This window comes from Oreochromis aureus, linkage group 5 (assembly GCF_013358895.1).
Source record: "Oreochromis aureus strain Israel breed Guangdong linkage group 5, ZZ_aureus, whole genome shotgun sequence".
Classification (NCBI taxonomy): Eukaryota; Metazoa; Chordata; class Actinopteri; order Cichliformes; family Cichlidae; genus Oreochromis; species Oreochromis aureus.
The window spans coordinates 6,638,247-6,665,574 of NC_052946.1; the positions used below are offsets into that span (position 1 = coordinate 6,638,247).

Below are 27,328 nucleotides of genomic sequence, written 5' to 3' on the forward strand. Positions count from 1 at the left end.
GTTATATTTTTAAAAGTAACCTCGTCAGTTTTGAAGATTAACAATGACTAACATTGAGCAGTGCTGATTTTCAACACTGGAAAATAACTCAAAATGTTAGAAATATTCCAGTGTTAGAAAATCAGCACTGCTCAGTGTTAGTCATTGTTAATCTTCAAAACTGACGAGGTTACTTAAAAATATAACACTGTCAAAAGTGTTCATTTAACACTCAACAGTGTTATATTTAACACTCAGAGGTGTGGACTCATATAACACTCTCCAGTGTTAATTTAACACGTGCAGACGATGTGTAATTTTATTTTTGTTGTATTTATTTATAACGTTGCGCAAATAGTAAAATAACAAAGAGAAACAGAGGATTTTAATTTTGTCACAATAGAAAAAAAATCACGTTTGCGTGCTCATTGCTCCGTGTTGACTTACCAAAAAAATTAACCTAAGCACGCAATGGATTATGGGGAACGTAGTATGCGCGAGGAAGATAGAGCGAAAACAAAACGGAAGCTGTGCTCCACTTTTCACTGTCGTGGAGTCAGACTACACTTAAAATCTCCTAGCTAAAGCTCACATTAAAGCTGAGACTTTCACTAAAAGATGTATTTTTATTATGTGTACTATTATACAACTTCGTATATTTCTTAACAGCGACATATCTTCACGTTTAAATGCTGTCTCGTGTCGACCTGCTATTTGAGAGCCTGAAAGGACAACCGCAAATGTAGTGAAGTACGAAATACAGAATATAAAAGTTTATATCATTATTAATCCTAATACATAATTATATTAAAATAAAACAAATTCATAATCACTAGTAAGCTAAAATGAACTGTATAATTAAATGTATTTTAAAAAGGCATAAATACGGACAACTATTTTGAGCAGAACGGGGCGGAGATTAGGACCCAGTGATCCCTACGGTATCTTTAGTAAATACAAGTTGGTTACAAAACAGCCAAGTGGACAGACTACAGATAGGTTATAATTATTGATATTACTCGAGAGAGGAGTTTGTAGTAAAACTTCAAGGAAGACAACATGGACAGGACGGTCAGCCTGCCTAACCAGCCCGAGAAAACCACAACAGGTAACATATTTACACACTGGATCACAAATCTCGTGTGAACCCTTTTTTTTTTTATTGTCGCAGAACCTTTTTCTCGATTACCTGACTATACGCACTGTCACATGAGCTAACCCTCTGTTTAAGTAAAAACTGAACTGTACTCGCAACTAGACACTCAATTTCATGCTGAGCGTGTGGGTTAGCATTTTCTAGAGTTACATGCGTAACCAGTGCAGTCTGCGTGGTTACTGAAGTGCTGCGTGAGCCCAGCAGCGGGGCGAGGGGCCCGTGTGCATTTAATAAAAGACAATTTACTATATAGTTTTTCAAAACTTTTTTTTTTTTTTTTTTTTTGCAGTAACTCTGGTTGAGAGCAGTAGTGCTCCCAGTGGACTGGAACTGGTTAGTTCTTACCAGACCAACAGAGTTGGAGACCCCATGAATCTGGTTGCCCTTGCAGAGCAAGTCCAGAAGGTGTGGATTGGACTCAGTCTTTGTTATTTTTTACTTTCAGGTTATTCTCATAATGAAAATGTGTTATATCTGAATATGTGTTTTGTTTTTCCCTCCAGGGAGATGAGTTTGTAAAAGCCAACGCCTGCAACAAACTGACAGTCATTGCAGACCAGATCAGATACCTTCAGGAGCAGGCCAGGAAGGTAAGAGCCGTGCACGCTGGATGAGCTGCATGGTAACGTTGCTCTGATCTAAAGGCAACATCTTTGCTTCACTGCCAGGCTTTGGAAGAAGCCAAAAGAGACTCTGAGCTGCACCACGCTGCCTGTAACATTGTGAAAAAGCCAGGCAACATCTACTACCTCTATCAGAGACCATCGGGACAGAAATACTTCTCCATCATATCTCCTAAGGTAGGCACCAGCCTTGTTCATGTTATGTCAGCCCAGACTGACAGCAGTTAGAAAACTCCAGTACAGCAGCCGTTACATCACACACGTGAATACTCAACGTGACGTCTGTGTGTTAGTGTTCAAAGGTCATGCAGCCAGAAGGGAGCTGATAAATCAGATGATCAGGTTTCTCAGGTTGGATATGGCTGGTTACGCTGCAGCTGTGGATGGTTTTGGAAGCACAAACTGGTTTTAACAAGATTAACTTTTTCAATTGTAAATGTAAAACATTTGTTGAAAAATGGAGCAGGATAAGCTTTTTAGAATTTTATCCAATTTGGATAAAACTCCTAAGTTTTTTGTTTGTTTGTAAATTAGAGATCCGCCAATGCTATTCTTTCTTTTCTTTCTTATTCGACACAGACTCCTTAGCTCCTGGTTTCTGCCCGTACCAAGTACTGATCTGATACCAGCGTTACACCAATAAACTGTAACCCGAGTCTAGAAATCATTATGTGTAAAGCAGCATGTGGCTAATAAATGACAAAAGGACTAAAAAAAATGAATCTGACAGAATCGAGATCAGAGCTTTTCTGTTACATCACCTCACTGGACTGCAGTTTGTATTTACGTGAAATTGTTTTACAAACATAAAGAAAAGTAGTCGGTATTGCAGGCTGAACATGTGCTGAACATTAGCAAACTAAAGGAAAATGAAGAGAGTTTCCTTAATGGTGGATTTTTGATCTCAAACACATTCTGTTTGTTATGACAGTCCTCTCTTCTCCTCCACAGGAATGGGGTCCAAGCTCCCCTCACCCATTTCTTGGTACATTCAAACTTCAACACGACATGTCGTGGACCCCCTTCGACGAGGTGGAGAAGAGAGACGCGGAGCTTGCCATCATGGACAAACTCGTCAGCCAGCAGACAGCCTTACCTACGTACACAGGACCCAACTTCAAAGGCCTCACTGAATAAAGAACCGACTGCTCCAACTAGTACACACTGGGCTTTTTAAGGACATGAGCCAGATGCTAACGCTAGTCTTAAACGATTTCAGAACTGCTCGTGTCAGTCACAAAAGCCTCACCGACTTTTTTATGTTGCCTTAAGGACACAACTTGTTTAGTTTATGTTTGTACACACATACAAATCTCTGATCGACTGTGTCTGGACACTTTTACTGTATAAGAACGTTTATTAGACCTGATGTAGCAGAATATTCCACCAACATTCAGCTCGAGGATCAGATATAAAGCTGCATCACAGAGCTTATCCAAAAACACAAGAAGCTGACATCCAGCTTTTCTCACCAAAAGGAATTGTACTTATGTGTCTCATGTTAGTACAACATCAGTCTGCAATTTATCAGCAGAATTCCAAGTTAGCATAGAGTTTAAGAAAAAAACTGAACCACTCCTAAAGGTTTAGCTTTTTAGCACCATTAGTGGTGAAACAAGGCACCTTATCCAGCTATATTCTTGAAGCCTGGGCTCTTGATTAAAGCCCAACTGTATGACAACATTGACATATGGTGATTAAAAAAATCCAGTATTTTTCTTTCATGAACACAAAAGAGATTTGCCAAACATGTGCTATGTGTAGTTATTTATGAGTGAGGACTAGGATAATGTGACAACTTATATGGTCTGACTGCCTGAGTCAGCTGGTTGTCATCCCTGTGGCATTTCAAACATGCGCTGCTATCAGTGCCCTCTAGTGGACAAACTACAATGTCAACACTTGTGGTTGAAGCATGTTTCTCCTGTGTCTTTATTTTTTTCTAACTTTTCAGCCAAAAAAGAGAACACCACTACCAATATTTAGACAAATGTCTAATACATGGCAGGGATAGGGATGTTCCTAATGATTAGTTTACTGTTTAACATCACTGTACAGTAATCAAATATGGCCACTGTTAATATAAACAATTGCATTACTTCTACAGAAGTGAGGGCAACAATGGTTAATTTATCTGGTTGACGAGTTTGCACACTTATAAGTTACAAATTGCCTTTTCTTAAAAATACAATAAAAGTGTAAAGATGAGATTTCTTTGTCTCCGGAAAATAAATTGCAAAAATTGTCATTTCATGTTTGTTTAATTGCATATCAACAAAATCAAAGTGCAATTTCTTCATTTTAAATCAACTGTCCCCAGTCAGTCCCGTTTACATCTTACTTTGAAAAATATGGATGTTAAAAGTGCATTTCCATTTTAAAAAAATCAGCCCACTATTGCCCATCACAGTCAGCTGAGCGTGTCTTCCTGTAATGATGTGACTTTTAGAAGGTAAGAGTTAATATGTGACAGAAGCTCCCAGTTATCCGTGGCAATGTTGAAGTGCACGGCGTCCTCCTCTGAGCTTACCTTCAACAGGATGTGAGAGCGTGGTGGGAGGAAGAAGAGCACTTTGAATTCTTCTTTATGCGACAGGTCTGATATGAGGAAGGGGAGGAAGTGCTTTTCCACCAGTGTATTCAGAGCTGCTTCCTTCAGCTGGCAGCAGAATAGGCTCGTAGCACTGTCTCCGCTCTCTGAGCAGATTTCGTCCCACAAACCCTCGAACACGCTCAGTGTGCCACCTCGTCCCCAGCTTGAGGGGACAGGCAGAGGCAGGAAAGTTTGCTGGAAAGCCACGTGGATGTCAGGTAGGGTGGTGTGCCACGTATGGCCATCTGGGGAGGTGAAGATGGCGCTGGCGTGGAGGCTGGTGGGGTAAGGCTTCCTGGGCTTCAGTGTGAGCTGAACTATGGTCGACGGCCTCTCTCTCAGAAGACACGGGACGCTGATGTCGCCCAGCTCCTCGTAGTGATGGTCTGTGAGGCTGAAGTGAAGGTGGATGCTGAAGAGTTGATCAAAGTGGCAGTCGTGAGAGTTGATGTGGACCAGCTGGTACTGTAATGTGATCTCTGAAGCAAAGCTGGAGTCACTGAATTGATCTCTGTAGGCCTCCACCAATGCGCTTGCCTCCCCCGGGCCTGTCTCCACTTCATTTGAATTTATGTCTCCTGCTCGTGGCTCAGGAGGAGCCTCGATCAGCCTGAATACAGCTCTCTCTGTCTGCTGGATGGTCAGTGTGCTTGTCAGCCCCTCACCCATGAGGCAGGACAGTGACTGCTTCTTGACCTGACGCCCTCCCTCTTCCATGCCCTGTGCCAACACCCCAGCCAGCTTCTCCCTTGACAGCGTGGTCAGGAGGGTGTAGTAGAGACGGGCGTGGTCCTGGATCTCCATGTCTGCGTAGTGGCAGATGAGGTGCAGGACATCAGCCAGAGGAGTCAGCAGCGAATCCAGACTTGGGTGGACGAGCAGACGGCGGCAGACCCTGAGAATGTCGTTTCCCAGACGCCAATCGCCACCTGTGCACAATGAGGATGACGAGGGTGTGATGATGCTGGAGAGGAAGGTGAGGGTGCTTTGCTGGATGATCTCTCCTTCGTCCGCCACTCGGACCAGCATCTTGAGGTGCCGGCTGAGGTCGTGTGAGGTGAGCTGGGTGAGTGGAGCCTCAGTAATGACCCTCTGCAGAGCTTTGAGGAGCCCCACAGACCAGCTGGACTCAGACAGTCTGTCCTGGGTCTGGTCAGCCAGGTTGATGAGATGTGGAGCCAGCTTGGTGTGGTGGAAGTAGAGCTGACACAGCTGCTTGGTCAGGTCGTTGGAGTAGCGCTCCACGTGGCAGAAATAATACAGGAAAAGGAAGGCCGCTCTGAAGAAGGTGACAATGAGCTCTCTGCTGCATCCGTTCTCCACCATGCTCAGCAGCGAGCTCAGGTGCTTGTAGAGGTAGGCCAGCCCCTGGCCTCCCTGGCCTTCCTCCCCCTCCTCCAGGTACACTAGGGATAGCATGTTGAACCGGGCAAGCAGGGTGGTGCTGTCATTAAACACGGTGGGCACCAGAGCTGAAGCGAGCTGCGGCGTGAGGAGCACGGGGAGGGTCTCGTCACCGTCGCTGCAGCTGATGGGCCGGTTCTCCGGGAAGTGCAGGATGCAGTCCATGTAGAAGAGTTTCTCAGGCGTGCTCAGGAGCGGGTGCTGGGAGAGCACCACCAGCCGTTTGAGGATGAAGGCTTCGTCTTCAGAGCTGAACAGGCTGTCTGTGAAGGCACACTTCAGCAGCAGAGTGGCATGAAGGAGGCTCACCTGATGGCATGAAAAACACCAAAACAATCAGACTGATCACATCCCAAAACTTACCAAAGGGAAAGGCAATTTGTTTTATTAAAAAGAAAAACAGAAAACACATATTTGGCAGTAATCAATAACAAGTTTTTAGAATAAATCATGTTTTGAATTGAAATGATCAGGCTGAAACAGAAAAAGGTCTTCTTTAAACACTAGCCCTATACTCCACACAATGAGGCCTGTGGATATTCCACGCACCTCAGTTCTGTTTCTTATCCCTTAATTCAAGTATGTAATCTTACTACAGTGGCTGCTGTAGAACACGTTTTAGTCAAAAGAGATTAAAACCATGAAATATAAGCTGTGTCCCATAACGGCCGCAGCAGGCTGGCATTATGTGGTGTTTGTGTAAAAAGCACATTTTTGTATACACTATATGTTAACATATTTGAATAGTAACACTTGGCAATAAATCAGGTTATAAAATGGAAATAACTTCAGTTCAGAACATGAGGCTCGAGGCGAGGAGGAAGAGGGTGTCGTTTTATTATGATAGTGGTGGTTTTGTCGCTTTCTGTTTCTTTGCTGGAGGGTACCCCTTCTCTGACGATAAAACATGTATGTCGCTTCATATAATGAGTCTGAAGGTGCAGGAATAAATTGAAATGTCCCTCCACAACATGCAAACAACTACTACTTCTCTTCTCCTCCGCCTTTGACGTCTTGCGTATGTGACTGGTCTCTGGGCAAACAGGCAAAACTTGATTTATTAAAAATATGGTGTGGGATCAGGGTGGTTTCCTCATCAAAATATTGGAAGATGTAATTACACACTAATCAATATATATTGATGAGTATAATATTCTTTTTCCTCCCTATTAAATAACTTTAAGAAATGATTGACTGTACCTTCAAAGTTCAGGACAGACACCAACATATTTTATCTTGTAGAACAAGACATGCAAATACTGAAAGACTTTTAACCACACACTTTCAGCCGTCTAACTAAAAACCCAGTCAGATTATAAACAAGGAACTAGAAGTGCAAAAAAGCCAACTCATTTCCTGCTTTAAGGGATCACTGCACTCCATCCTTTACTGATTCCCCTCCCCCTTTAATTCATTCCATGTAACACAAACCTCACTGGTGCCCAGGAGCCGCAGCAGGTGAGTCCTGAATATAGCTGGAGGGACTCCAGGCACCATGGCAACCACCTCTGTCAGTCTATGTAATAGTGTAGCCTGACACAGAGGAGTGAGCAGGTAGGACTCATCCAGGAGGGTGGAGAGGACTGATCGCAGCTCCTTACAGTCAGGGCCGGTGTGCAGAGTCGGTACTGTACCCATGGGTCCCAGGATGAGAGAAGACAGTATGGCTGAGTCCTTGCTGCTTGTCAGGTCTGACTCCTGGTCTGCTTCCCATGCAGCTGATGTGTTCCCTCCCAGAAGGGCTTTAAGGTGCTCAGCACCAGCTCCTGTTTCCTGGGTGAGCTGATAGATGGCATTTCTTAACACCAGAGTGTAAAGCTCTGCGTAAGCCTGGTGGAGCCTTGATGTTTCCTGCTGCCGGAGCCCACCCAAGAGCTCAAGGCGCTGGGAGAGGAGGCCAGGGCAGCAGGCCTCCAGTTCCCGCAGGCACTCGCAGGCTGTTGCCCGAAGAGGACGCTGCCTGCCATCCGTATGGATGTCGCTGGTGTCCTGGGCTATTTGAAGGAGCACATCCAGAAAGTCTAGAGATGCACGGGAGTGGCTCTTCACACAGGAAGTGCAGATGAGGACCGAGGTGAGAGCCAGGAGGAGGTGACAACGAAACTGGACAGACTTAGGAGGACACTGGACGAATACTGACATGAGCTCCAGGGCTGTCTCCTCACCCACAGAGTCCGAACAACACAGCAGAGTCGAGTGCTCACACAGCGGCGATAGCAGGAGGATCTGCGAGTGGGAAACACATAGAAGATAAGAACACTGCACACAAAAACATCAGCTTGCCTGGCCTTCCGCCAGGTTACTGCCACAAATCCTTAAAAAAAACAAAAAAAACAGCAAGTCTGTAAGTACAGTCACATATATGTTACTGCTTTACATTATTCAAACTTCTCTGTATCCCAAAGCTACCAAACAACAGTTTGCTGGTTGCTGTCTTGTGAATGCAGAGAGTCAAACACAGCTAATTTAGTGTCAGTGGCTATGGTACACACGCCCCAGAGTGAAATAAGGGAACAAACAATGAACATGACACACTGACTGCACTCTACATGTTTGCCAGCTGACACAATGCCGACGTTCACTATATTTACCTTAACGCTGTAAGTGGCTCTGTCATCGCGGAGCTCTCGGAGCAACTCCGCCAGGAAAGCCTCCGCGGTGGTCCCGGAGAGGAAGCCGGACGGTCTGCGGGAGAAAGCAGAAATCCTCTCGGCCCAGTTTGCCGCCATTGTCTCTCAAATCCAAAATTCTATCGGCTTGCAAGTTGTCATTTTAGGAACTGTTACTGAAATCCGCTGCTAGCAAAGTTGTCTTTGAGAATTAAAGAAACCAGGCTTTGCAAACATCCAGCATCCACTGCTGATACAGTTGCCGTTTGCGTATTGTGTCACGCGCACATTTAATACTTGCAGGGTTATATTTGCCGCCCCCTGCTGCTTTGGAGGATATTAATTGTCATCCGAATCAAAACAGTCACGTGGTTTAAGCGCTAGATGGCGCCAGATACGTCATCAGTCGGAGACCAAGGGCGTTTATCAATATGCGTACTTGTGCGTACTTGCGTTCCCGTGTACTCGTGATACGTCATCAGTCGGAGACCAAGTACTGTTCCAATTCGAAGTACGCATCACGCCGAGAATGCGAAAAAGTCCCGGATGTGTTCTCGATCCGCCCATTTTATCGAGCATGCATCGGTGTAGACTTGGGACAGCTATATATCCCAGAATGCATTTCGTCCAAAACTCAACAGCGGACTCCCGGCACATGGACTCCCGGCACATCGCGCCCCCCCGCTCGCGGTCTTCTCACTACTCAGGTTAAATAAACTCCCAGCAGCTGTCTATAGTATTGAGTGTCCACTAGAATAGAAATAAAAGCGTTCTAACATCTCACCTGCTTGTTTTTATTAAGGTATGTACACGTATGTACATGTACACTATTTTTATTAATAGAGGTTTCACTACTGAGGTTAAAATGATATATAAGTCACTTAGATCACTTCTAAATGTTAATGTTTGGTTCATTTCAGTGTGTTATTTGTTCCTGAGTAAACCGGTTTGGCTGTGATTAAAGTTAAGCTTCATAACATGTTACTCACAGTTAAATTAGGAGGGGACGGCAGTAAAAACTCCGGACCTGTGACATCATCACGTACGCTGGTGTTCCGACTGTACAAATCACGAGTCCGTGCTCGCGTACTTGAGAATTGAGAAACGGCCCACGAGTCCGTGCTCGCGTTCTCGGCGGGTACGTACTCCCGTGCGTTCTCGGCGAGTACGTACTCACCGAGCACGCGAGTACGTACTCGCGTACTTGGGCATTGATAAACGGCCCAAGTACTGTTCCAATTCGAAGTACGCGTCAAGCCGAGAACGCGAAAAAGTCCCGGATGTGTTCTCGATCCGCCCGTTTTTTTTTTTGTTTTTTTTTTTACTGTTCCAATTCTTTTTTTCTTTTTTTTTTTTTTAACAGAACTTTATTTAACACACAAAGAGTATACAACATACAAACAGATGAAGTATACAAAAGAACAGAACATGAACATACAAAACCAGGGGTAAAAAGAAAAAGGTAATAATTATATGAATACACGCAAAAATTCACAGATACAGTTAAGCCCATAATTATTCATACCCCTGCCGAATTTTGACTTAAAGTTACTTTTGTTCAACAAGCAAGTTCTTTTTTGAGCAGAAATGACACAGGTGTCTCCCCAAAGATAATAAGACGATGTACAAGAGGCATCATTGTGAAAAAAAATATTTCTCAGGTTTTATTTATATTTTAGCAAAAGTATCATGTCCAGAATTATTCATACCCTTCTCAATAATCAATAGAAAAAAAAGCCTTTATTGGCTATTACAGCAATCAAACGCTTCCTATAATTGCAGACCAGCTTTTTGCATGTCTCCACAGGCATTTTTGCCCATTCATCTTTAGCAATGAGCTCCAAATCTTTCAGGTTGGAGGGTCTTCTTGCCATCACCCTCATCTTTAGCTCCCTCCATAGATTCTCAATTGGATTCAAGTCAGGACTCTGGCTAGGCCACTGCAAAACGTTAATGTTGTTGTCTGCTAACCATTTCTTCACCATGTTTGCTGTATGTTTTGGGTCATTGTCGTGCTAAAATGTCCACTGGTTCCCAAGGCCAAGTTTTTCTGCAGACTGCCTGATGTTGTTGTTGAGAATCTTCATGTATTGCTCTTTTTCATGGTGCTGTTTACTGTGATTAGGTTTCCTGGTCCATTGGCTAAAAAACACCCCAAAGCATTAGGTTCCCACCACCATGTTTGACAGTGGGGACGGTGTTCTTTGGGTTGAAGGCTTCTCCATTTTATGCCAAATGAAGGCAACATCATTGTGACCAAATAATTCAAGTTTTGTTTCATCTGACCATAACACTGAAGACCAGAAACCTTCTTCTTTGTCCAGATGAGCATTTGCAAAGGCCAAATGAGCTTTTGCATGCCTTAGAAGTGCCTGGAGAAGTGGCGTTTTCCTTGGTCTGCATCCGTGGAACCCAACAGTGTCCGTTGGACTGTCTGCCTTGAGACATTGCCACCAGCAGAGCCCAGATTCACCAGAATGGCCTTGGTGGTGATCCTTGGATTCTTTTTCACCCTCTCACTATTCTCCTGGCCAGCACAGGTTTCACTTTTGGCCTCCGACAACGTCCTCTGAGATTTTCCACAGTGCGGAACATCTTGTATTTTTAATAATACTTTGCACTGTAGCCACTGGAACTTGAAAACATTTGGATATGGCCTTGTAGCCCATTCCTCACTTGTGAGCAGCCACAATGCGCAGCCGCAGGTCCTCACTGAGTTCCTTTGTCTTAGCCATGAATGTCCACAAACCACCTGCAGAGAGCTGCTGTTTTTCACCTGTTGAGTTGATCAAAACAGCTATTTCCAATTAATCAGGGTAATTAGGATGCTTTAGAACAGCTTTGACTATTTGGAATGGTATGGAACTTTGGATTTTCCCAGCGACTGTGACAGTTTGTAAAGGGTATGAATAATTCTGGACATGATACTTTTTGCTCAAATGTAAATAAAAGCTGAGAAATATTTTTTTTCCACAATGATGCGTCTTGTACATCATCTTATTATCTTTTGTGAGACGCCTGTGTCATTTCCAGTCAAAAAATAACTTGCTAGTTGAATAAAAGTAACTTTAAGTCAAAATTTGCCAGGGGTATGAATAATTATGGGCTTAACTGTATATGTTGTTTTGAGAGCCTTTTTGTTGGTGGAGTCTGATATTGATTTTATGTACATTTCCACATCCTTAACAAAATGACAGAAATATGGTGTTTTGTTAGTAAACTTACATTTATGGATAAAAAATTTAGCTAAAAGTACTAACAAATTAATTATAAAAAAGCATTTATCATTCTTCTTGGGGAACTTAAAGAAACAGAATAAAGCATTTTCCCATTGTAAAGAAAACTCCCTTAAAATATGGACAATAACAAACCTGCTGAATTCCTTCCAGAATCTCTGTGTAAAAGAACAGTACCAAAAAAGATGTGTCACAGTTTCTGGATGACCCCCACAGAAAGTGCAATTAGTATTTATGTCTCTTTTAAATTTTACTATGTAGTGGCTGGCTGGATAACATTTATGTAGAATTTTAAATGAGACTTCCTTCACCTTATTTACAATCAAGTATTTATGAGGGATCATCCAGACTGTCTTCCACTTGATATCTGGAACATATCGGTTCCAGTAAGATATTATATACGGGAGAGAGACGATATCTTCTTGGAATAAACTACGTATTCTCTTATTGCTATTACCAAGTTCTTGTGAAAAGCAGATTTTTCCTATTGGTGACTCAGCTGGATCAGGGAGAGTGACTGAGGTAGATATTGAGCTATCAGTGTTTTTATATAACATTAAAGTCCCTGAGGGTATGGCACCAAGCACCACTGAGAATTCCTGAACACTGATAGGAAAATTATAGAGTGCAATAAAATCGTTGTAAGTAAGTAGTTGTCCTCTTTATTAACCAGCTGAGCCACCAATAGGATCCCATTTTGGACCCAAGTTTCCAGGAAAAGTGATTTATTTTTAAATAAAATGTCTCTGTTGTTCCAGATAAGGTATTTGTGAGGTGAAAAGTTGTGTTTATAAATGAGGGTCCACGCTAAGAGGACTTGCTTATGGAAGGATGAAAGTTTTACAGGGAGTTTCTCAACACTGTAATTACAATTTAAAATAAAATTAAAGCCACCAAAACGAGAGAAAACATGATATGGTATAAAGTTCCAGATAGAGGTAGGATTTTTAAGAAAATGTTTAGCCCAATTAATTTTGAAAGTGTTATTCAAAGTAGAAAAGTCTAAGACGTTAAGCCCACCTGATTCGTACTTATTCATCACAACAGTTTTTCTAATATAATGCGTACGGTTCTTCCATATAAAATTAAAGAGCATACGGTCAGTGTCTTTACTAATTTTCTTATCCAGATGTAAAGACAGAGCAGCATATGTTAAACGGGATATCCCTTCAGCTTTAGTAATCAACACTCTACCTTTCAACGACAAGTCCCTTTGCAGCCACTGGTTGAACTTCTTTAGGGTTTTCTGTATAATTGGAGTGAAGTTTGAAGAGCATCTTGATTTTTGATCTTTGGATATTAACAGTCCCAAGTATGTGACTTCCTGTTTAACAGAAATATTACAGATAGTATTTGCAGGGCAGTCTTTAATTGGTAGTAAATCACACTTTTTTAGATTTAGGCATAAACCAGAGGCCTCAGAGAAATCACTAATCACACTAAGGGCAGGAGGGATTTGGTTTGCATTCTTCAAGAAGAGTGTGGTATCATCGGCTAACTGGCTGATGACGACCTCCTTATCAGCTATGGTGATTCCTTGTACAACACTGTTTGAAATATTAGTTGCAAGAATTTGTGTACAGAGTAAAAATAAATATGGTGAAATAGGACATCCTCGGCGAATACCACGTTTCAAGTCAAATCTCGGGGTGGAGCCATTAATCATTTTAATAGAACTATTGCCATTTGTGTATAAGGTTTTGATAGCTTTACAGAAAAATTCTCCAAAGCCAAATTTTTCCAAAGAGCGGAAAATAAATTGATGTTCAATTGTATCAAAAGCCTTATAAAAATCCAGGAAGAGAATGAAGCTATTGTCAGGTACCAAATCAGAGTAATCAAGTAAATCCAAAACCAGTCTAATGTTATTAGAAATGTGTCTGTTTCTCATAAAGCCTGATTGTGTCTCATCGATAATTGTGTCCAAGACCTCTTTAATTCTGTTAGCAAGTATTAAAGCCATAATCTTATAGTCATTATTGAGCAGACAGATGGGTCTCCAATTATCAATAAAAAGTAAGTCTTTGTTTGGTTTTGGAATAAGGGTTATGAGACCTTGAGTAAGAGTAGGAGGGAGGGTGTTATTGTCTATACTTTCTGTAAAAACCTGCAGTAAAAACGGAGCCAGGAGATCAGAAAATGATTTATAAAACTCTGCAGTCAAACCATCTGTGCCGGGAGATTTATTGGCCTTAAGTGCAGAAATGGAAGTACAGACTTCCTCCACAGTCAGAGGGCTGTCACAATAACTTCTATCTTCCACAACAATAGATTTAAGGTTTTTAACATTATTGAAAAATTGCGTTGAGACAACATCATTATATTGTGAATTGTATAGTTTAGCATAGAATTCGGCACAGAAATGCGAAATTTCTCTAGGATTGTCAGAGACAATGCCATTAATATTTAGTTGATGAATAGAGTTCATTTTTGATCTGTATTTTCAAGCCTGAAAAAAAATAAGCAGAATTTTGTTCGCCTCCTCCAGCCACCTCTTCCTGGATCTTATAAAAGCACCTTCAGCCTTGCGTCGATATAAACCGTCCAGTTTATTTTGAAGTTCTAGTAAACTTAATTTATCTTCCTCTGAGATTTCTTCTGGGCACTTCTGGTAATAAGAGGCAATTTTGCTTATCACCTCTTGTTCTTCAGCTTTCCTTAATTTAGTAATTTGACTCCCATATCTTCTCAAGAATTTGCATGCTTCAAATTTAAAAAGTTCCCAATTGGTACAAAAGGACTTCTCTCTGTTAGCTTTATTCCAATAATAACCAATTAATTTATTAATCTGCATGTTAACCATTTTATCTTTTAGTAAAGAATTATTTAACTTCCAATAACAGAATTTATGAGGTATATTGTCCAGTGTAAACATCTGGACGTCAATGTGAATTGCTCTATGATCAGTGAGGGGGGTGGCAAGTATATTAACGGTAATATTCTCTTTATCAATGCAGTCAGAAACAAGCCAAAAGTCAATACGTGATTGCCTGGATCCTGTCTTATTGCTCCAAGTAAAGAGTCTATCATCTGGAAATTTCTCTCTCCAAATATCCACAACATTAAATTTTCCCATAAAATTTTTTAAGTTTGCACTGTATGAAGACTGCTGCCCTGGAGGCCACCTGTCAACCGTATTGTCTAAAGCCACGTTAAAGTCTCCACCAATTAAGAGGACTGAATTTGGGTATTTGGAGAGCTAGAAAGTAATTCTTTCTTCTAAGGAGTCAAGTAATTTATCATTTTCAGTTTTATTATTGTAACCATATATATTTACTGCAATGAGAGTACTGTTATTGTGTCTGATTATTGAGCAGAGGTAGTGTCCTAAGCTGTCACAGTCAGAATGCAACACATTAGAGGTCTGCATTCCCGCGGCTGTCCCGCGGGAGCCGCGGGACCCGACCAGATTTCTTGCGGCGCGGGAATAAATTTCCAAATAAAATGCGGTAGCGGTCGGTAACTCTGGTGTAATTTGAACGGGAGCGGGCGGTCTGAAAATATAGCGTGCCCGACATTTTTTCGGAACAGCATATCTGTGATTTCCTCATTCTAATTGAGCACTGGTACAGCCAGTGCTCACGCCTGTTACACGCACTGAGCGCATGGATCAGTGCTTTTTGCACGTGCATTTTACTTGCACAGTCTGTGACTCTGTGCGCGCATCACCTGCATCAGAGCGCGCTTTACCAACATGGCAGAGCAAACTGAAGATGCAATTTCCTTGAAGGACGTTCAGCTGGGATTAGACAACGGTCAGTTTACTTTAAGGAAACCCACATCAGGCAAGTCTGATGTATGGGAGTCTTTTCATGCGTCGTGAGACGCAAATGGAAAAAATTACCCTTTGTACAATGCGATAAATGCCTCAAAGTTTTACCCTTTTGCAGTCACAAGACTGGAACCTCAGGGTTTAAGCGGCACTCATGTCCCATCACAAAGGGGCAAACAAAACTGGCATTTACTAAATCTTTGCTGGTGCCAGAGAAGTTTAAAAAAGAAACCAGAGACAAATGTGTTCAGTTTGTTTGCCAAGACATTCGACCGTATGATACCATCTCTGGAAAAGGCTTCACACAGCTGGCCCAACATTTGGTCGACACAGCAGCAAGAATAGGAAAATTCGATGTCTGTGAGATACTACCACACCCCACAACGGTGTCAAGAAATGTTGAAATGAGGGCTCAGAGTCTACGTAAACATGTTGTGGAGGAAATCACTGCAACAATATCGAAGTTTGGATGCGCTGTTACAGCAGACATATGGACAGAAACATATCGAAAAACGTCCTTTTTGTCTGCAACCATCCATTACGTTAATGAGCAATCTGAGCTACATTCAAGAGTGCTTTTTGCTGCCCCTTTTGACCCAAGCACCTCAAAGACAGGTGAAAACATTCGAAGGCACCTGCTGCAGAATCTCAGAGTGTTTGGCATTGATGCGACAGACATGGGCAAAAAGATTATTTTTGTCACAGATCGTGGAGCCAACATGATCAGTGCCTTACGAGAATACACGAGGCTAAACTGCACAGCGCACATACTAAACGTGACTCTCTCCAGTGCGTTTGGTCCTGCCATAATCGAAAAGTCTCCAGATCGCTAGCCTTCTGACTGATGTTAAAAAGTTGGTTACATATTTCAAACACTCAGGACAGCAGGGCAAGCTTAAAAAGTCACTGAAACAATCCATAGAGACACGATGGAACTCTAACTTTGACATGTTAAATTCTGTCTTGGAACAGTACGAAGACATTGCATCTGTGCTGACTGAGAGCAATAATTATGACAAGATCGGACGCATTAGCATCAGTACTCTTAAGTTACTAGTATCATTCCTAAAACCCTTCAAAGAGGCAACTGACGACTTGGAAACTGATAACACAGCTCCCAGTGCCTCACTTGTTCTTCCGTGGTCTGTGCGATTAATTGAGCACTGTACATCAGCCACAAAAGACCCTCTGCTCTCTGAAATTGCAACCGTCTGTGTAACACGGCTGAAAGAATTACTGTCAGCAGACAGCACTTCATCCCATTCTGTTCACATGCTTTATAAAATAGCAACCTTTCTGACACCAAATCTGCGAGGTCTGAGAATGTTAGATGAAAGAGGCGACAGAATGTGATACAGGGAGTCAAGGAGATGATCGAAGATTTAAAGTTTGATCATGCACATGATGAGGATGTTGAACCAACACCTGCCAAAAGGCCTACTGTTCTTCATAAATTTTCAGATTGGGAGGAAGAGGAAGAATCATGTGGATCAAAATCACTAGATGTTCAGATTCAGGAGTACAGGACCATGAAACTTGAATTATCAAGTCAACAAAACATTTTGCAGTGGTGGAATTCCAACAGTTCCCAGTTCCCTGCCCTGAGCAACCTTGCAAGATTTGTCCTCTGCATCCCGGCAACGAGTGCACCTTCCGAGAGAGCATTCAGCCTTTGTGGTCGGATTTTGGAGGAGAGACGTTCAGTACTGAAACCCTCATCAGTCAGTGACATTCTTTTCCTGCATGGAAATTTAAAATAATTTGGATTTTTAAGTAAGTTTCGTTCATTTGATTAATAGTTTATAATTTTGAGATGTCGTTTATTGTTGTATTTATATATGCATATTTTCTTTTGTAGGAGAGACCTTGAATTCGACATTGGGACATTTTTTCGTTAAACTGATAGTTTAAACAATCATTTAATTTCATGTGGCCAACTATTTTGTTCTTTTGTTTACAATTTTAAGTGACTTTTTTTTTTTCGCGACACTTTCCCTACTGTGTTGACAGAAAATGTTACGTTTGTATTTTACATAAAAATAACAAATAGGCCACAATGCTGTATTCGTTTTTATTTATTTTATTTTTGCAACACGTTTTCCATGTTAAAAGATAAATGTTGCATCTTGACAGATAAATGCATCTTGTTTAAGAAAAATAAATACAATCATTGCACAACCTGCAGTTTTATCTGTTATCTCTATTTTTTGGTGGTACCCCATTTAAATGTGAGATTTTGGAAACCAGATCTAAATTTAGCGGGAACGGTCGGGTCGGGTAGAAAATTATTCTAAGCGGGCAGCGGGTGAACAAAGACTGAATATACAGCGGGAGCGGTCGGGTGCGGTACAAAACCTTGCGGGAGCGGGCGGGAGCGGGACTAAAAAAACATTCCCGCGCAGACCTCTACAACACATCCCCAGAAAAAGAATTTTTAAGCGTGGCAACTCCCGCAGAACGCTCAGAGCCATGGGACAACCAGACTTCATTACCCCATTGTGATTTCCAAAAATTAGTATCAGCAGGTGTGGAATGACTCTCTTGGAAAAAGCAAAAATCTGTTTTAAATTGTTTGGCAAACAAAAACAAAGCTTTGCGTTTACATGTTTGTCTTAACCCCCTGGTATTAAGAGAAACAAATGAAAAAGACAAAGTTATTAGAAAAAAGAAAGAGAAAAAGTAAGTTCTAAACTTCTACAGCTAAGAATAAATCTATAAAATAAGGGGACCGGGTGCTGCACAATTTAGGTAATAGAACAGTAAAAACCCTGAGTAACTAAGCTTATAAAAATATAATATTTAACTTCCTGCTATGTTTTAAATATAGCTTTTTATAGATAAACACACTCTTCAACACAAAATAAAACTTTAACCTGAGGGTGAAAATATAAAGTTCACCATGTAAACAAGCTTACAGAAATGTCATGTCGGAGACTGAATCTCTATGAAGGAGGGAAAACTTCTGATCCACTGATGAATCCTCGGCCTCCCACGAAATAAGCCGGCTTACCCTCCTTACGGGCTTTGTCAATCATCGGCCACAGTTTGTCACAACGTTCTCTGTCCTCCCTGGACAGATCTTCAGCGAACCTCAAATGATTGTCCTGCAGGTAGGAGGATGTTTTGGCGGTTTTCCATACAGCATCTCTGTAGATTCGGGAGGTGAACTGCACGATGATGCCTCTAGGTCTGGTGCTACCTTGTCGCTTGGCTCCGAGTCGGTGTACGGTGTCGATGACGTCAGGCAGCCTATGATTTTGCTCCGGCAGAACAGACTGGCATATCTCAATCACCTTTCCCCTTACGTCTTCTTTCTCAGCCTCCTTGACTCCATGTAGTCTGAGATTCCACCTCCTGGAATATCTTTCCAACTCAGATATTCTCTGTTGGCAGTTGTCCACTCTACCTTCCTCTTTAGTTACTTTTTTTTCCAGGTCGCAAACTTTTCCCTTCACATCTTTCATTTCTGCGCACACAAAATCAATCGTCTTTTTGAGACCCTCAATCTGGAGCGTATTCTCTTTCACCATGTTCGAGTTCTCTCTCACCATGCTCTCAATGTTATCAGACCTGGTGTTTATTAATTTATTAATCTGATTTACATCATCTGGGTCAGAGCTGCTGCGTTCATACATCACCTTCTTCGGAGCTGGCGATTTAAGAGGTGTAACAGGGAGAGGTGGGAACTCATCCATTTCTTCTTCGGCTAACGTGAGTGCCACCGCAGTAGCTGCGTAGTTATGGCAGCTATCCATTATCACGTTGCTGGGTGTAGCCCTCTCCTCGTTAGCATTCTCAGGGGCTAGCTTAGACTTGGAACTTTCCAGTCCCCTTTTCGCTCCTTTCTGATTCGGCATTCTGCTGCTTCTTGCCCTATGATTGCTGTATCTTCTCTTGTTTAGTTAATTGTTAGTGTTAAATGTTAGTGTTGGCAGCATAAAGTTGAGTTTTTACTGTTGTTCACGAACTTTCTGTGCAGAACTCGGTAGAAAGCGTCTACTCACTCCGCCATCTTGGCACGCCCCCGATCCGCCCGTTTTATCGAGCATGCATCGGTGTGGACTTGGGACAGCTATATATCCCAGAATGCATTTCGTCCAAAACTCAACAGCGGACTCCCGGCACATGTTTTCACCCCCCTCGCGGACTTCTCACTACTCAGGTTAAAGAAACTCCAGCAGCTGTCTATAGTATTGAGTGTCCACTAGAATAGAAATAAAAGCGTTCTAACATCTCACCTGCTTGTTTTATTAAGGTATGTACACGTATGTACATGTACACTATTTTATTATTAGAGGTTTCACTAGTGCGGTTAAAAATGATATATAAGTCACTTAGATCACTTCTAAATGTTAATGTTTGGTTTATTTCAGTGTTTTATTTGTTCCTGAGTAAACCGGTTTGGCTGTGATTAAAGTTAAGCTTTATAACATGTTACTCACAGTTACATTAAGAGGGGACGGCAGTAAAAACTCCGGACCTGTGACATCATCACGTACGCTGGTGTTCCGACTGTACAAATCACGAGTCCGTGCTCGCGTACTTGAGAATTGAGAAACGGCCCACGAGTCCGTGCTCGCGTTCTCGGCGGGTACGTACTCCCGTGCGTTCTCGGCGAGTACGTACTCACCGAGAACGCGAGTACGTACTCGCGTACTTGGGCATTGATAAACGGCCGTTATGATGGGGCTTGTTGTCACATTCTTATGGGTACCGGCGCATCATGGTGTTAAAGGAAATGAAATGGCAGATAGGACAGCAAAAGTCGCAACAGGGAGACTACTGATAGATGTGGTTATTAGTGTGAGTAGGACGGAGCTCAAGAGCAGAATACGACACAAAATGAAGGAAAGGTGGCAAAAGCAATGGGAGGAGGAGAGGAAAGGGCGATGGTTGTACAACATCCAAAGGAAAGTGGGGGAAATGAGAAGTACAGGATGAAACAGGAGAGAGGAGACGATTATATCTCGACTGAGATTTGGACACACTGGCTTAAATAGCACATTATTTTTAATAGGTAAACACAGTACAGGGGAGTGTGACTGCAGTAGGGAACAGGAAACAATATAACATGTTTTATTGCATTGTCAGAAGTATGATGTGGAGAGGAGACAGCTGGTCAAAAAGCTGGACGATATGAAAGTGAAGTTGGACTTGTTTGATTTATTTCGCGTGAACTCTATGAGTAAAAGTTATCAAGCTGTATTTTGGTTTTTAAGACAGACCCATTTGTTCGGGAGAATTTGAATATTTTCTTTTCTTTTAATTAATTAATTTATTTGTTTAATTATTTATTCATTTATTTATTTATTTATTTATTTTGTCATTTTGGTCCACACTCCACACCAGTTGGTGGCGGTAATGCACCATTTTGCTGTTTGCCAACCGCCAATAAACCCTATACAGAAGAAGAAGAAGACAACAGAAGAAGTGAAGTTGAGCAATCAGATTCACCGACTGCAAATCAACAAGGAAGGCGCCAATTTCACCCGTTGGCTGGAGTTGACGTTTTCAGTTCTTTGCTTTCTCTTTGTTTTTCTAATTTATTTGCGACAATGACTGAAAACACTTTTCCTGTATACACAGCGGATGCGATAGTGAACTTTTATCGAACTGAAGTTCTCACTGGTCAAGAAGCAAAACACTTTACAAAGAGCGACTTGACTCCTCATCCGAAGGTAAGGTCCGCTTGGTGTTACAGATTCTACCTACAAAATGTTCCACGGTTTAAAAAAAAAAAAGCTGAAGCCTGGAAAGGCTCATTGTCAAATGACAATGATTTTAGAGTCGGTATTACGGGACAAATTAATATGTATGTTCCATTATGTAAGAAGGCTTCACCTGTATATAGAGATAATATAATGTACAACTGTTATTAATTAGAGTTAATTGTTAATTAATTAGAGTTCGTCTTTTCAAACGGATTTTTTGAGACGGGGGGGTTACAATTTTACACAAGAAACTATTCTTGTTTTACAAATTTGGTCACAGTAACATTTACAAAGAAGTCAAATAATGAAAATACTCTTTATTCAGAGCCCTGACCCCAGGTCATTACTTCTGCACAGAACAAACTTTGCCCTTTGTTTCTTAAACTGAAATCTTGTCTCAAAGACAGACAAGATTTCAGGGGTAGCAGGAGGACCTCTTCTTGCACTCTTGGACACTGAAGAGTGAACGTAAGCCTCGGTCTTTTTGTACCCTGAGATTCAGGTGGAAACATTATAGTGTCGAATAAGATAAAGGATGAGAAAAAGATCATTAACAGAGCACTTTCCTCTCTTACAGCCAGAAGCAGTTCAGACCTTATACATGAGAGTGCTGCATCTCCTGTATCGTTTCAGGCCTGAGTGTCACTCCATGGTGAGTGTTAAATATCAAATTCTGCTTCTGCTCTAAAATGCTCAGACAGTGAATGTTGGTTCTTTTAGTTGGCTTGATGATGATGATGTCTTTTCTGCAAATCTGTGAGCTCTTTGCAAGTTTGTATTTTAGTTCACAGAGAAGGAACATGTTCGAATATGACACACAGCATCCAAGCCTTTATGTCTGCAGTGCCTGTAGTTGAATGGATATGTGTGATCTGTCTTCATAGCAGTGAAATCACTGACAGAAACATTATAGAACCTTTTGAGTGTATGAATGTCAATTTCTGATGTGAGAGCAAATGCAACATGTTCAGCTAGCAGCTGATGTTTCTCTTGTCTGTGGCCTGGATTTGTAATTTGTTTTCCACAGGTTCCGCTTCTGGAGAACATTCAGTATCCAGCCTATCACGAAGGGGCAACTGCTATCATGAGTGTCTACACACGCATGTGAGTTTATCCATTTCCTGTCCGGGATATCAGGCCATTTGGTTACAGCAGAAACTCCAATCACGATGACTGTGATGAGTGACCGTAACCTTGATTACTCAACACAGTTATTGAGACTGATGACACAGTGTGATCCTGTAGGGAGTTAGGCCCTGGCTAGGCTATGGTATATCATATGACTTCCTCTTGTTACATTATTATTAGTTCACTGGGACCAAATATCAATATTTCTATTACAAGTCCAACTCAGTAGAAGGTGGGAAGCTGTATAAAATGTAGATAAAAACAGAATGAATGAATCTGCAAATCTAATAAACTCATATTTTGTTCACATGGAACTTTTTGGGGAACTTAACTGATGCATAACTGTAATTGAATAATAATAAATGCACATCAACACATAGTGAAGTAAAATGGAGAAATAAATGATTGTGCTGCAGCCTGCACCCTGAAATAAAGCATAGAGCTTCAGAACTGTAGATATTTTTGCATATATGAGGGAACAAAGTGTAGAGTACAGTGCTGGTTTTGTCTAATCTTAGTTTACAACTGTGAAATGGGGTTTTTTGTGTTTATCGTTTCTTTCTAGGCAGCAGTTTCTGCCTATGTGTTTGGTGTTGGATTTTTCACTCAATGATCTACTGGCTCCAAGTAAGTCTCACTGATTTCATTCAATATTTTGTGGTTTGTATCTTGCATAAAATACCCCTCATATATTCAAATGTCTTTTTGTTTTTTTATTTTTTTATCAGCAGTCCAGATCTCCTAAATATTCAAATGTAAAGATTTTGTTTAATGTACAATTTTCTTCGATGATGATATTGGCCTGATTTCTCCAGAAAAACAGAGGACTCTAACCATTCTGAGCGCCATCATGAACTTTCTCCACTTCAGAAAGCAGAGGATGGAGGTCGTCTTGGAGAAGCAGACGAAATTTGTATGTTTTCTTGGGGCACATGGAGAATTGTGTGGAATGGGGAGCAAAATAAAGGATGAACCTCTCTTTTATAATGCTGAACTAGCTTGGATAATTTTGCTGAGGGACAATTTTCAAGACGATCTTTTAAACTCAACATTTTGTTCTCATAAATGACTCCGATATCCATAACTGTACCCGTTTACTAAGACTTTAGACAACATGTTGCAAATCACTTTTAATCATGAGAGTAGAATATATTGCAAGAAGGTTCAGTACGTTGGATTATTATTTTATATACCATTCCAATGTGTTTGTTAGCCTCACAGTAATACTGTTGCTCTGTGTGTTTTCAGCGGGCAGACATGGACAGACTGCAGGCTTATACTAAAGGCATCAGGGAGGCAGAGAAGAAGATTGAGATGCTGACGTAAGTGGAGGAAAGATTCTGTGACTTTTGTTGGTGTTGTTTGGTGTATGGCTGGAAAAACATGCCATCCCTGAAACAAGAATCCAGGCCGCAACCATTTAATAACATTTTTATGCTCATTAGTGGAGACAGCTGCTAATTTTTCCAGAAAGAAGAGCTAATTCAATGCTGTCTGCTCTTTCAGAACTCTTTCCTTTTGCTTAGGCCCAAAATGATAAACTACAGACTGAGTTTTTGTTTGTCTCACTCACAAGAAAAGATAACTCTGATCCCCGTGTGCCACTATAGGTAGATATTTAAGGTAAGGGAGAGAGAGCACCAGGTGATCCCTGTGTTAAAATGGGCCCCTGTCCAACAGGAATCTCCCACACAGTTTATGTGGCTGAGGTTCTACATGGAAAAGTAATGACATATGTTGTATTTCCTGATCTCACTGTCTGGGAATGTACAATGTATGACCTTTTATTTATTTTTTTTTTTTTTATTATTATTATTATTATTATTATTATTATTATCATTATCATTATTATTAATAATGATAATGATGATAATAATAATAATAATAATAATAATAATAATAATAATAATAATAATAATAATAATAATAATATTATTATTATCATTATTTAAAGCAACAGAATGATTGACTAATAATCTGTCAATTGTCTCTTTATTATGAGTAAATGAACAGTTATGCAGGCTAAGCACTGCACTTTGTCTCGTCCTTACTCAGGACCATCCCACCAGAGCAGCAGGCTGAGGCTGATGAGCTGGCAGCCACTCTCTCTGAGCTACAGGCCACCACCATGCATGAATACCAGGAAGTGGTAGGGGGTGATGAAGCATGTTCAGTGTAGTAAAAGGTGTTGTGTGTGCCATCAGTAAATAAAAAAACAAAACAAAACACTGTTTTATTTTCAGAATGCCAAAAACGAGAGCATCACAGAGTGGAAAGCTACGATAGCAGAGAAGACCCAGAAACTGGTAAACTGTCCGAGCACTTTACACTGTTGTCTGTGTGCACTCGGAGCTTTGAATGGCAAATATAAGTGCGAGTTTGTGTGCATCAGGCCCAGGTGAAGCTAGATGTCAGCAACCTGAAGGAAGACATCAGCAAACTGAAGTCTCAAATTGTGGAGTCTCCAGAGGAGCTGAAGAGCCAGATGGAGAAGATGAGGGAGAACGTGAAGAACATCAAGAACTCCATCGTGAGTGGGAAAAGTTTTTGACTCCAAAAACTGCTGCGTTGAGTTGATGTGTTTGTGATCCACGTGTATGATGGCTGTTTTCAGGAAGAAACGGACGAGCGTGTGGTGGAGCTGCAGAACATGGTGCAGGGTGTGACTCACACCGAGGCTGAGATCCAGCAGATGTACAGCCTTTTGCAGGACCTGGAGAGCAGCATGAACAACACCAAGCAGCGGCTGGAAGAGGTACAGTGTCAGAGCAGCTGCTCTCTTCTTTATCTATACACGCATACACCGGATGTACAGAGCGGGACACCTGGAAGAAAAATTATGTAATGTCTGTTTGATATTTTCTTTTCTATTCCTGAAGCTTTTGCTCACTGCCTATGAGCTCTTTTATACACTGCACTGTTGCAGTATATTGTTCTATTTAATTTAACATCAGACATATTTATTATCAGCATGGAGACGGGAAGTAGTTGTATACACATTTAAACGTTTGGGTATTGAGATTTCAAGCACTTGTCAGCCCAGCTGTGACTGACGGGAAGTTCTCTTCTTGTCAGAAGTTCATTAAAACACGGCAGCACAAAAACGGAAACAATCAGCCTGTTAATCCAGTAACAAGCTGCCGAGCTGCAATGCTTGAGTAAATTGTTTTTGCTTTAAACAAATTGAAGGTCAAAGTAATATGAAGACACTTTGCTTACTTTGGTACTTACTGAAGTGCCCTGTAGTTGTGCATTTTCTGCCAATGAGAATGTTTGTGAGGGAAGAAAACGGAGAGGAACTAATACAGCTTTTTTTTCTTTTTTTTTCTTTTTTTTTTTTCTTTTTTTAAAGAGAGGATGAATGGATGAGCTGCACTGAGGCCCAAAATCATATTTGTACTTGCTTTTGACTCTTTTCAATCTTCCCTGTCCTGGGTCCTGAGCTGATGTGACACAGCCAAAGGACTATATATACCACTATATTATTATATATTATATTATATTATAGGAGCTAAAGTCTTTTAGCTTTTTTTTTTTTTAAAAAAAATTGTGTTTAAAGTTCCAAACTCAACAGTGCAGTTGGTCATTGATTTGTGTATCCATGTGGTTTGTGTGAATGAGTAGCACCAGGAGCTGATGGCTCAGTATGAGAAGAAGCAGAAGGAGCTGAAGAACCTGTGCATGGAGGAAGGCCAGCTGAAGCGAGCTTTGGGCATGAAGCAGGATAAGGAGTGCAAACAGAACATCCGCAGGCAGAAGAAGAGAGAGATGAAGGAGCAGCATGTTCAGGAAGTGTTGGGGTATTAACTTTAGTGGAGTTAATAAACGGCAGGATTCATGATGCAGTAGTTTCACAAGAGCGTTGTATTTACGTAAGACGTAAATGTGATAAACTGACATATTAAAAACCAAACTTAACTTTTCTGCAGGCAGTGTGACCAAATCCACCAGAAGCGTGAGGAGATGGCTGACAAAATCCAAGAGATCTCCGCTGAGACACAGAAGCTGAAGACCAGCATTAAGAGCCTGAGAGACGTGTGCAGCAAAGAGACAGAGAAGGCTCAGGTACAGGTAGCTCCCGTCTGCTCGCTGTTCATTCATAGTTTGAGAGTAACATGATCCCCTTCTGTGTCCAGGCTCTCTATGACACACTGTCCACATCCATGGATGAGCTCCACAAGAGGATTGAGATGCACACCATGGACCTGAAACTCAATCTAACCAAGATGTCTGCAAACTTCTAATTTTTTTTTTTTTTTTGTAAACTTGTATTTACTAATCTGTTGTTTTTGTTTTTTTAACTCTTGTCTTTGTCTTTCTGAGTATTTAAATTCTATAAATAAAGTTTGTACATTAATGAACTTGAATTTTGTTACGTTTTGACACATATAAATAAAATCAGTCCAGGAAGACGACTGTCTAATGTTTAGAACTGACTGTTACTTGCCATAATATTACAGTCCTCTATGACTTCCCACTACTGTTCATGAATCTTTCTAGCAGCTTACAAATCTTAAAAACATCAACCGACCAGTACAGTACAACCTCACACAGCTGGACTGGCTATCGGGCATACCGGGCAAATGCCCGATGGTGATTTTTCATTTTTGTGGACCGATGTTGTTTGGAACGGTATGAACAATTAAAGGTGGTGGACTGGACAACTGGTCAATCAACTCTGGACTGGACCAATTACAGCCAAGGAGGTCGGATGCACCCTCTCCCTTGCTTGGGCAACGGCTCTGAAAGCAATCTCATCACAGACAAACAGAAGAAAATGGTACTGAGGTGAAAAGGAATGCAATTTGTCCCATACTTCAGCTAGAATGTGTCTTTACGCTGCACAGCTGCCTCTTCTCCTCTCATTCTCTCCCTCTCCTGTTGCTACTTCAATCATTAAACTGATCCCAGAACACCTGTTCTGAGAAACCATCCTACTCCGACAAAACGTCCTACCCGTATTATAATTTGACGGTGACTTGCGACTAAACCTAACCCAACCCATAACCATAACCTTAAGAAGTATTCCGGATGGGTGAGAGAAAAATAAGTTAATTCGGCGTTGTTTTTGTGCGCATGCGCAGAAACATTGGGTAGGATGTTTTGTCGGGTAGGAT

The 27,328-nt window shown here is 41.3% G+C and overlaps 3 protein-coding genes across 3 annotated transcripts; 2 read left to right on the forward strand and 1 right to left on the reverse strand.

Moving 5' to 3' along the window:
• Window positions 1–846: 846 nt before the first annotated feature.
• Window positions 847–4,006, forward strand: c5h1orf50 (chromosome 5 C1orf50 homolog). The gene is made up of 5 exons (XM_031754918.2): window positions 847–1,087; window positions 1,425–1,540; window positions 1,639–1,725; window positions 1,804–1,935; window positions 2,710–4,006. Exons 1-5 carry the CDS (start codon window positions 1,039–1,041, stop codon window positions 2,893–2,895), a joined length of 570 nt encoding a protein of 189 aa, XP_031610778.1. The 5' UTR covers window positions 847–1,038; the 3' UTR covers window positions 2,896–4,006.
• Window positions 4,001–8,850, reverse strand: ap5b1 (adaptor related protein complex 5 subunit beta 1). Its single transcript, XM_031754916.2, has 3 exons — window positions 8,347–8,850; window positions 7,187–7,981; window positions 4,001–6,064 (listed from the first exon to the last, which is right to left on the reverse strand). Exons 1-3 carry the CDS (start codon window positions 8,482–8,484, stop codon window positions 4,169–4,171), a joined length of 2,829 nt encoding a protein of 942 aa, XP_031610776.1. The 5' UTR covers window positions 8,485–8,850; the 3' UTR covers window positions 4,001–4,168.
• Window positions 8,851–20,790: 11,940 nt separating this feature from the next.
• On the forward strand, window positions 20,791–26,486 carry nuf2 (UF2 component of NDC80 kinetochore complex). The gene is made up of 13 exons (XM_031754920.2): window positions 20,791–21,050; window positions 21,661–21,735; window positions 22,111–22,187; window positions 22,777–22,838; window positions 23,027–23,124; window positions 23,460–23,533; window positions 24,267–24,360; window positions 24,455–24,517; window positions 24,604–24,741; window positions 24,826–24,966; window positions 25,836–26,011; window positions 26,141–26,276; window positions 26,348–26,486. The coding sequence occupies exons 1-13, from the start codon at window positions 20,928–20,930 to the stop codon at window positions 26,453–26,455; spliced, it is 1,365 nt and encodes a 454-aa protein (XP_031610780.1). The 5' UTR covers window positions 20,791–20,927; the 3' UTR covers window positions 26,456–26,486.
• The last annotated feature ends 842 nt before the right edge of the window (window positions 26,487–27,328 follow it).

What these genes read in the sequence shown, in the direction of transcription:
- nuf2 (XM_031754920.2), top strand. Translation starts at nt 20,928, where the DNA reads ATGACTGAAAACACTTTTCCTGTATACACAGCGGATGCGATAGTGAAC. An exon ending in CCAAGCAGCGGCTGGAAGAG is followed by an intron (nt 24,967 to 25,835) that starts GTACAGTGTCAG and finishes GTGAATGAGTAG; the next exon opens with CACCAGGAGCTGATGGCTCA. An exon ending in AAGAGACAGAGAAGGCTCAG is followed by an intron (nt 26,277 to 26,347) that starts GTACAGGTAGCT and finishes TTCTGTGTCCAG; the next exon opens with GCTCTCTATGACACACTGTC.
- c5h1orf50 (XM_031754918.2), top strand. Translation starts at nt 1,039, where the DNA reads ATGGACAGGACGGTCAGCCTGCCTAACCAGCCCGAGAAAACCACAACA. An exon ending in TTGCAGAGCAAGTCCAGAAG is followed by an intron (nt 1,541 to 1,638) that starts GTGTGGATTGGA and finishes TTTTCCCTCCAG; the next exon opens with GGAGATGAGTTTGTAAAAGC. An exon ending in TCTCCATCATATCTCCTAAG is followed by an intron (nt 1,936 to 2,709) that starts GTAGGCACCAGC and finishes TCTCCTCCACAG; the next exon opens with GAATGGGGTCCAAGCTCCCC.
- ap5b1 (XM_031754916.2), bottom strand. Translation starts at nt 8,484, where the DNA reads ATGGCGGCAAACTGGGCCGAGAGGATTTCTGCTTTCTCCCGCAGACCG. An exon ending in GAGCCACTTACAGCGTTAAG is followed by an intron (nt 7,982 to 8,346) that starts GTAAATATAGTG and finishes TCCCACTCGCAG; the next exon opens with ATCCTCCTGCTATCGCCGCT. An exon ending in GGCTCCTGGGCACCAGTGAG is followed by an intron (nt 6,065 to 7,186) that starts GTTTGTGTTACA and finishes TCATGCCATCAG; the next exon opens with GTGAGCCTCCTTCATGCCAC.